The sequence below is a fragment of the Mus caroli genome, unplaced genomic scaffold, assembly GCF_978045245.1.
Source record: "Mus caroli unplaced genomic scaffold, Mus_caroli_1 scaffold_9, whole genome shotgun sequence".
NCBI classification, from domain to species: domain Eukaryota; kingdom Metazoa; phylum Chordata; class Mammalia; order Rodentia; family Muridae; genus Mus; species Mus caroli.
The window spans coordinates 19,757,122-19,767,743 of record NW_028227264.1 but is presented as its reverse complement, the minus strand read 5'-3'; the positions used below and the strand labels follow the sequence as shown (position 1 = coordinate 19,767,743).

General features: G+C 44.3%; 1 protein-coding gene across 1 annotated transcript; it reads right to left on the bottom strand.

The window, feature by feature from the left end:
• Positions 1–6,383: 6,383 nt before the first annotated feature.
• Positions 6,384–10,338, bottom strand: LOC147002582 (disks large homolog 5-like). Its single transcript, XM_085843339.1, has 4 exons — positions 10,200–10,338; positions 9,039–9,198; positions 7,231–7,374; positions 6,384–6,597 (listed from the first exon to the last, which is right to left on the bottom strand). Exons 1-4 carry the CDS (start codon positions 10,336–10,338, stop codon positions 6,384–6,386), a joined length of 657 nt encoding a protein of 218 aa, XP_085699465.1.
• Between the last annotated feature and the right edge of the window lie 284 nt (positions 10,339–10,622).

Genomic DNA, 10,622 nt, shown 5'->3' with positions numbered 1-10,622 from the left:
AGAGTCAGGCACAGTGGCACAACTTTAATCCCAGCAGTTAGGAGCAGAGACAGATAGATCTCTGAGTTCAAGCCCAGCCTGATCTACAGAGTGAGTTCCAGGACAACCAGGATTACACAGAAAAGCACTGTTTTGATGGGAAAAAATTAATAGGGAAAATTATTGAGCTCTACAAAGCACACTTTAAATCCCCAGGTGCAAAACAGCCACTACTTATAAATGGTAAGATATAAACAAGGCAATCTTTTCAATTTGCAGAATGTTTTCTAATGAAGTCTTTTCCCAGTAAAGGAACCTCTGAACTCTAGAAGCAGATCTGGGCCATTACAGTTCACAGGCTCCACCAGTCAGTAGTTGTTGGAGCACCGAGGGTAAGACACTGAGAAAGTATTTATCACACACAAGTTTATTTAAGAGACAGGGTGTGTTTCCCCCTCATAGAGCTTAAAAGTGGATTTTTCCTTTGGTCGTTGAACGGATAGATGAAACTTAATGAAAATCATAACCCCTCTTGGCGTCGGGGAACTGATATCACCTAAAATGCTCTTGCAAAGTCTAATTGGAAGGCTAACTATAATTTCAGTAGAGGTCCAAGTTCTCTCTTGGTTTTGATAAAGCATTTTTCCACCTCTTCGTGAATAAAGACGAACCTATTTGCTTATGGAAGGTTCTCTTTTTATTAGGACACCAAAAGCACTTCTATTACAGTTGCCTTACAGCTATTGTGCCATGAGGTGGCCATAAAACACTTTGAAAATTTTTTTGTTTTTGTTGTTGTTGTTGTTGTTAATAGTCAACTACTGAGTGTTTTGCCTCAAAACTGATTTTCCCCCCTTGAAACAAAAAATGTATATACAGCATGCTTTTGTTCCACACTGTGACTCCTATTCAGGTCCTAGAACTGTGGGGATTTTTCTCAAACCGAAATCATGAGCCCTGAAATCACTCTGAGACAAGGGATGTAGCAATAGAGACTGCTGTGATCAGATGTGACTGGTCCATGCCTTCCACTGTGTCAAAGTGTTTCACCTGTGTGTGCTGGATGCTGACAGTCCCATCAGCACCTTGCAGCAGCGATTTAGGAAAACAAGGTAGTTTCTGGTAAAATGAGGACATTTATATAGGTGTGGATCATCTGTGAGCTGAGTTCACTGAGGCAGTAGCAAAGCTGGATCATAGTATAGGGCTCAAGGCTGTCAGAGCAGTCATCACCAGCTTATACCCTTACTCTACCCAAGCAACTGCAACCCAAGCAGGCTGATGCTCTGTAGACAGTAAAGACTCCCAGGGCTGAGGATCTAGTTCAGCGATAGACACCCTGAGCTTTATCTCCAACAACTCAAGGTGGGGAGAAAAGCGAAAGCCATCGGGAAAGCAAAAGCATTTTCTGAAAATAGATAAAGGCTCAACTGAGAAGATATTTATAAAGTGGCATTTCAAAAGCACAAGCATAAGAAAAACTGTCAACAGACAAGGAGGAATTAGTGCAGTAAGCAAGATAAACCTTTAAAGAGAAAAGGTTTAAAGTGGATAACGCTATAAATCAAGTTAGCACTTTAAAGCGGTTGGCCAGGATATTTTGAGGCTCTCTCTTTAGTGTACTGAAGTGACTGGGCAGAGTTTCACTCGTGATAAACACGTCCCTGTATTTTAAGAAGTTTTCTCAATCCCTTGCCTTTAAGGAGAGGTAGAAGTTGAGCAAAGGAGATGATGGCTCAACCGTAAACTGTTTATACACAATCCCTCAGAGCAGAGTTTGATCTCCCAAAACCACATAAAAATGCTGAGAGCGGCGTGGCCTCCTGTTATCCTAGTTCTGGGGAAACAGAGACAGGAGGGTCCCTGGAGGTGACAAAAGGCAAGGTCCAAGTTCCAAAGAGAAATTCTACCTCAAACATAGTCACCAAGGCCTTGAATCTCAGTACTTAGGAGGGAGGCAGGCAGATCTTTATGAGTGGGAGGTCAGCCTGATTTGCATAGATAGTTCCAGGCCAGGCAAAGCAGCTTAATGAGATCCTGTCTCAAAAAATAATGATAACAATAAACAAGAACAAAAATGATAATAATTTGTTGCTGTCACTTGGACAGAGCTAAGAAAGCATCATCCTGAGTGAGGTAACCCAGACCCAGAAAGACAAACATGGCGTGTTCTCAGTTGTAAGTGGATATTAGCTGTAAAGGATAATCGTGCTATAATCCACAGACCGAGAGAGGCTAAGTAACAAGGAAGGCTTAAGGGGATAGGGTGGGGGGGGTATTGGCGGGGGGCACAAGGATCTTCCTGGGAAGAAGAAATAGAATAGATTTCGATGGCAAACTGGGCGTGGCTGGGGATGGGAACGGGAGTGATCTGGTAGAGAGGGTGGAAGGAGAGTATTGGGAGGGACAACTGAAATTGGCAGACATTTCAGGGATGAGATAGAAATGTAATTCCATGGAAATTCCATATAATCTGTAAGGGTCATACTGGCAAGGACTTGTAATGAGGGACACAGAGGCTGAACTGGACGTCCTCTGTAACCAGGCAAGATCTCAAATGGAGGGATTGGACCCTACCACAAAACCTCAGATCTACAGTTTGCAGGATATGCAGGAACCAGAGCCTAGCACAATCATGTGAAAGAGATCACAGAGTCTTCATCCAGGAACTGATAGAAACAAATGCAGTCCCACAGCCAAACATTAGGTGGAGCGTGGGAGTCCTGTGGAGAAGGTGGGGGAGAGATTGGAGAAGACAGTGATAAAGGACACCACAAGAACATGACACCCTCAATGTAGCCATTTTTACTATGTTAATCCTGCCAATCCATGAGCATGGGAGATCTTTCCATCTTCTGAGATCTTCTTCAATTTCTTTCTTCAGAGACTTGAAGTTCTTATCATACAGATCTTTCACTTGCTTGGTTAGTCACATCGAAGTATTTTATATAATTTGTGACTATTGTGAAGGGTGTTCTTTCCCTGCTTTCTTTCTCAGCATGTTTCTCCTTTGAGCTTTAGTAAAGTTTCTTTTATGAATATGGATTCATAAAATGTGGATTCATAAAATCCACATTCATGAATGTGGATGCATTTGGAGCATAGACATTCAGAATTGATAGTTCATCTTGGAAGATTTTACCTTTATGAGTATCCCTCCTTGTCTTTATAGCAGTCTCCTGAGAGGTTCTACCACTGCCTGACAAATACAGAGGTGGGTGCTTGTCCCCAATCATTAGAATGAGTACAAGGTCCCCAATGGAGGAATTAGAGAGAGGATCAAAGAAGCTGAAGTGGTTTGCGGCTCTATCGGAGGAACAACAATATGAATACTACACCATGATGTCCCAGGAACTAAACCGTGAACCAAAGAGTACACTTGGAGGGAACAGTGGCTCCAGCCACACATGAAATAGAGGATGACTTTGTTGGACATCAATGGGACGAGAGGCCCTTGGTCTCCTGAAGGCTTGATGCCCCAGTGTAGGGGAATAACAGGACAGGGAAGTGGGAGTGGGTGAGTTGGTGAGCAGGGGATGGCAGAATGGGATAGGGGCTTTTCAGAGGGGAGACCGGGAAAGGAGATAACATTTGAAATGTAAATAAAGAAAATATCTAATAATAAAAAAGGAACAGCTCTGCTGCTGCGACCTCCAGGACAGTAGTAGTTTCCCTCAATTAACACCTTTCTGTATAATATCTTTCTATGTCACTAACCTTCTTGCTATTATCCTGATTTGCACACACCATCTCTTTCCAGCTGGGATACCACCAAAGTATTCTGTTCTCTCCCACGACACCTGGGGTTTTATATCCTCCGGCCCTGAAAAATAACTTATCTGCTCCCCTAGAACTTCCCTGTTTTCCTCCACTCAAGTGAGGCCCCTAACTGAACTCTGCATGTGTTTTCATAACTCAGTTTCCAATCTCTGCCCCTGTAGAAACCCAGATTTTGGTGGAAAGGTTTTGGGATTCTAGGAAGCCAGAGTGGAATGGTTGGTGAGCAGGGGGAGGGGGGAGGAGATAGGGAGTTTTCAGAGGGGAAACCAGGAAAGGGGATAACACTTGAAATGTAAATTTAAAAAATCTGATTAAAAAAGAAACAATAGATAGATTTCATGCTATCAAGAGGGATTCTTTTTCCCAATCAAGCTTCTAGGAAGCTAATCTTAATTCTAAATTTTACAAAAGTGCCTAATCTACATTGTCATCCTATATGAGAGGTGAAGATCTGCTCTAAAATTGAAAATAAAAGATACCGAGGCAATATCCTGAACACAGAACTAGAGTGGTAACATCAGATCCCTGCATACATGCCTGGCAGCCTAGGACAATGAGCATGCACAGGTCAGGAACTGTACCTATAGTCTCCTGAGATTTATCCACTCAATTGGACTTGATCCTATCCACCTAATACAGCACATGCACTGGAAGGACAAAAGCCAACTTCAGGAGGTGTGGGGATGCCTCACAGGTTAGAGCATCTGCTACTCTCTAGAAGACCCACATGGTGCCTAACAGTCATCTCCGTAATCGCTGTGATTCCTTCTTCTGGCCTCTGAGGGAACTGCCCTAAGGAGGAGCCCCATACAGTAGGACATTGAGTAGGAAAAACACCCATTCACATAAATGTTAAACATAAGTCTAATCAGCAACAACAAAAAAACAGCAAGTTTATGGTCAAGGACAGCAGCATCTATCAAAAGCTATTTTCCAGCATGACTTGGAAGCTCATTATATCTGCTGTGTGGTTGTCACTGATGCTATATTGCAAGCAAAACTGGGGCATATGGCTCTGGCCTTCCTCATTCATTTTATATTCCTTTGTGAATATTTTTATTTCCTCAGCAGCTTTACAGAAATGACAGTATATTACTCAGTATCTGGTCCACAGGGTCATGAATGAATGTGCGTTACAGAGTACTATATGTTAGGAGTAAGAGAATTTATGAAAGCATGGATACAGTATGGCAGTGATTACATCATGAAGTGTGTGTTCATGGGGTAAGTGACATTATCCACACACAAAAGATCATCCATTGCCTCGTATACCCCTAGGTGGCTATGACTTTACTATGTAGCCCTGGCTGCCTGGAACTTACAGAGATCCATCTCTGGCTGTGAATTCTAGGTCTGCAGCAGGGGACAGAACACCTGAATAAGGAAGATGGTCTCAAGAGTCACACTTGCAAATCAATTTTTATTCATAAGAAATAGAAAATTTCAAAAACAGGTTATAAAAGTTCAATTAATATAGAGTTAAAAGTAAAAACAAAAAAGGCAAAACAAGAACAAGAACATATAACTTCTAAATAACATTGCAACAACTCAAACAAAAAGCAAAACTTTAACCAAAACTCTTAACAGAAAATGATTGTGCAGCTGCTTTCTCTAACTGCACTTTTAGCAGCACAGACCTACAGCCTGTTACTCCTCTTGGACACTTGGTGGCAGTGCAGTTGCCTCAGTTCTCTGCCTAGAGGAGTTGTCTGAAGAGAAAAGGGAACAACACCCTGAATCAGCCATGGCTTCCTAGTAAAGGCCTGTTCACCATAAGAAAATGAATTATATGGAAGAAGATTCATCCAAGGAAGTTTGTGGATGCTGGGGATGGTGTTCAGTAGGGGCCTCCTGGTGTGGCAACTCATTCTGCAAGATGCTCTCTTCTTCTGCTGTGGCCAATCCCAGCTCTCTTGCAGTTTCTGAGACCTGGGAGAGGAAGGCAGTTACTAAGACGCATGTCAGCTGTGAGGCTGCTGCCTCCCACCACCTCACCTGTACTTGACAGTCAACATTAATATTTTAACTGAAATTATTGATGTTAAATCTGAAGACAGGCAAAGTATTCAACAACAGTCACAAAAACATGGACTGACAAAGATCAACTCAGGCTTCTATCAGTTCCAACCAAGAACATGGCAAAGGAAGAGACCTCAATGGATTACAGGAAAAATGGAGAAGGGCACATGACACCCAGATCGATGATAATGAGAAGCACTCATTTGACATATTTGTACTTGGCTCTAATGCCTCCAAGGTGCAGGCACATGGAATGTCATATGACGTCTGCCTGTCTCCTGTCTAAGGACCCAGACCTCACTCAAACCTCTGCATAGCATTCCACCTATCATGAGGACATGCAAGAATGTGACATGTTATTCACCTGTCACCCTTAGTTGACTGCAGATTAAAGCAGAGTTGAAAGGTACACTTGCCAGTGGTAACGGTGTGTCAAAAGAGGCTAATTCAGTGTCTCACAAGAGGCTAACTTCCCAGAATTCTTATGTGAAGACAGAGCAATGAACAGATACATTCCATGAGGAGGGTGGCTGCTTGGGAACATGGATTAGAAAGGTGGTGGGGGTAAGCAGAGTTAGAACTAATGTGCCAATGGTATCAGACAGTCATAGACTGACCGAATTGTTTGTCCCTACCTGATATTGTTGAGTGCCAAGTTTGCTGTTCTTCTCCTGTTCGTCTTTACCACTCAGGTTCAAGTCCACTAAATATTGATGGATGATGGCCCAATCAGCCTGTACTTCCTTGCTTTCCTGCTGCAATATCACCAAATTCTTCTTTATAAGATTCTTCTCCATCAGGACCTGACTGGACAGGTTACTGGAAACACACTCGGCATGGTAAGTTCCTGCAGACTCCTCCTACCATTTCTACTTACAGGTCCCATTAACCTGACCTGTACCCTGGCTCCCATGAAGACCTAATACAGTCCACCTCAATACATCTATGACAGCTGCACAAACAGCAAACAGCCATTTCAGGGAAAAAGAAATTATTGCTGCAGCCCAAACACCAATAAGGGTCCATGTCTCTCCAAAGGAAAGAGGGATCTCCATGTACCCATGACAGCCCACGCATTGGGGCAACACCAGTTAGGGTGCCAATGCAATCAGGGTAGTCAGTAGAACCAAAGGGAGGGCACTCTATCCTTGTGTTACATCTCGCTCAGCTCTGTAAAACGCTGCCTGAGCCCCAGAGGCCCAGTACAGCATAATAACCTCCTCATGATCTGAATCACTTGTCTATCTAGAGGCTCCTGAGGATGCCTAGAGAACACTGGCAGTGGTAACAGTCTCCTAGAGACCTAGGAAAACTGAGTCCAAAAGATCCAAGGCACACTGATGGCTAAAAAGCAGAAAGGATGGAACCAGACCTGCAGACTCTCCAGTTCAGAAACAAAGGAAGGTAGAAATGGCCATTTCACTAGTGTTGGCCTCCCTGACAAGAACTTACCGATAGAAATTTATCTCCTTCTTGAGCTCCTGGAAGTTCACTCGGGGCTCCATGGTCTCCATCTCTAATTTGTGTAGAAATGTCACGATCTCCTTCTCCTTTAACTTCATTTGTTCATAAAGAGGATTTTGCCTGTGGTAGGGCCTGGCCCCAGGAAGACAGAACTCTATGAACTTAGGCTTTTAGTAACACATGAACTCAGGCCGGGTCCTGGACTACAGCAGCCATGGAAACCACACTCTGCATTCTAAATGCTGGGATTTTCTTAACCTTGGGGAACTTGCTATCCTGGCCCCAGAACACCAGAAGCTAGGTGTCTTAGTCAGAGTTTCTATTCCTGCACAAACATCACGACCAAGAAGCACTTGGGGAGGAAAGGGTTTATTCAGCTTACATTTCCACATTGCTGTTCATCATTGAAAGAAGTCAGGACTGGAACTGAAGCAGGTCAGGGAGCAGGAGCTGATGCAGAGGCCATGGAAGGATGTTCTTTACTGGCTTGCTCAGCCTGCTCTCTTATAGAACCAAGACTACCAGCCCAGAGATGGCACCACCCACAAGGGGCCTTTCCCCCTTTATCACTAATTGAGAAAATGCCTTACAGCTGGATCTCATGGAGGCATTTCCTCAACTGAAGCTCCTTTCTCTGGAATAACTCCAGCTGTGTCAAGTTCACACAAAACTAGCCAGTACACTAGGCATCCAGATGGAGGGTGCCCTGCCTCCCGGTGTTACTCATTAGGGCTGGAAGGGCAAACTAACCAGTTATGCTCTCAGGAGCATAGGCTACAAGACTTTGCCCACCAGACACCTGTGATTGTATTTCCCCTGTTTTCATAAAAGGGAGATTCTGAATCCTGGATAGCTAATACTGTAGAGGCAGATATTACACATAATTCTGGAGATGAGACCAGACATCACCACAGATTTATAATCTGCCCAAGGGATACAAATGTTTGCACAGTTGTGACCACATAGTCAAAGTGCAATGCTATCTAAAGTGGGGCCTACCATACCTCAGGACCCACATCCCCTGGAAACTGTTAGGTAAATCCTCAGGCCAAAACACCTACACCTAGATTCTAAATGGTGGAGAGAAATAAAAACATACAAAACGTATTCACAGGACTGTACCTGTGCACGCACACAGACTCACAGACTTAGACCTGTACACAAGATGGAGAAACAAAGAGTGAGAGAATGGGAGAGAGAGAGAGAGAGAGAGAGAGAGAGAGAGAGAGAGAGAGAGAGAGAGAGAGAGAGAGAGAGAGAGAGAGACAAAGAGAACACAATGAGAGGTAGAAGAAATGTATGCAACATTACTGCCTCAGAGTATAAGGCACACAGACAAAGAGGAACAGGCATGAACCTCAGGCATTTTAATCAAGCACTGAGAAAAACCATGTGGGACCAGGTCCCTCCAGCTGCTACCTGGAGGTTCCAGCACTCAGTCACCTGCCAGACAAGTAAAAACACAACTACAAACTCCCATCCCCTAGCAACCTCCTGTCAAAGGCTTCCCAAATGAACTCTAGGAACTCATCACTGCCTCTGTCCCTGAGTTCTTCACTCAGACTCCAAGTTCCTCTTTTCAAGTGGCGGGAGCAGAAGAGCCTATTTCCCTTCTCACTCCTGACAAAACTTCAGGTGCTGCCTCTCCTGTAAGAAGTATTTAGGGGCAGGAAGTGGGGCCCAGTTATGTTCTGGTGGTAGAGCTTCCTAGAACCCACCCCTTTAAAAGCATAAAATAAGGGAGGCATTGCAGACCCCAGACTGACAGCACAGGTTTTGGAGCAATGTATACATACCTCTTGTTCATGGATCCCTCTGTCACGTAGATCAGGCGATCTCTCAGCTCCTTTGTCTCTTTGGTAATGAGCTGGATCTCTTTGGTCAGCTCCTCCTCTTCCTTCTCAAACTGCTTCTTGCTTATGACAGGTACAGGGGATGATGTCTGTCTGTGGGCCACTGTAGGTAGATGGATACAAGAATCTTTGATGTGAGAATGCAGAGTGTAGACTGACCACAGAGAAGGAAAACATGCCTGTAACCTAATAACACCACCAAGAGATTGGTCCCAGCATGAGATGTCTTCTCAGTGGATCTCAGTTCTACCATCACTCTAGAGAGATCAGGTGATGTAAGTAGCCAGATGTTTCCTCAGTCTCCCTAAACATGCTTATGAGGACCAGAGATGTCTTCTCCAGGATGATTATCAACTGCACAGGGTACAACTTGGCTTCAGAGCTCTGAGCCCTGTGGTTTCACAAGTCAGATGATAAATTCACTATTCAAAAGTCTTTGAGTATTGGAGATGATCAGATATCCTACCTGTTACTCTAAGCCAAGGAATTGACTTAAAAAGTCATGCAGGGGGAGAACATGGTCAACACAATGATCCATTTCCCCTCCTGAAACACCAAACACCCCAGAAGTAGCAATAGAATCCCCCTCTGTCTGGGTGTGTCAACTGATAGTTCTTTGTTTATAGTATAGAAATGCCTGCCACCCACAATTGGTGATAAAGAAAGGTAGGAACTGTCACAAACAGGAGGTCAGAGTAGTTCTGAGAACATGAGGTCTTGGTCTGGGGCACCATTCTCTCCCTGGCACTAATTTCAGATAACTACAGGAGCTAAAAGAAGCCATGGACTGAAGTGCAGGATTTCCCTCCCCCAAACCGGCATAGCTTAGACTGGCTGTCACTCCTGATGGTCTCATTCTGTCCCCATGTAACACCCACAATACCCAGTGTAAGTAAGACTTGAAGTTCATAGTATAACAGCTTTGACGTTGCCAACGCCTGCCTTACGGGATGGAGAAAGTACTGTTGTGAAATCCATGATGTTCAAGAATTGTGATAACCATGGAAATTTTTTCGCTACCAGAGTCTCCAGTTCCACATTACTAGAAAGGACAGCTCAGGCCACCCCTACCAGGAAGCTCAGCATCCACTTCCCAGGACTTACTCCACATTCGCCAAGTCCACTTCCTTCGTCCTTCATTACTCTCAGATGGAAGGCCAGCATCCTTCCTCCCCTCTCTGGTCTCTCTCCCATCCACATTGGCTCTCTGAAAAAGTCTGCTAAGTCGGGCAAGCATGGTCATCACTGAAATGCCCAGCAACTGACTGGGAAATCTCAGCGAGCTTGTTGTCACTACAACACTGTTGACATCACAGAGGTTGCTAAGAACTCTCCAGGAGACAATAGAATGTCCAGGAAGAGACTGCTTATGTCATGGACTACATAGAGCCTTTGGTTCCCTGCTAATGTTCTCCCTGTACTGACAGGAAGCTGAGCTGCCCTTTCCTGGGGCATAGCCATTGAGCACATCCTCCTTCTAAAGCCATGGTTTGCTCTAGGCTTGATTGGCAACACCTAAGTAATTCC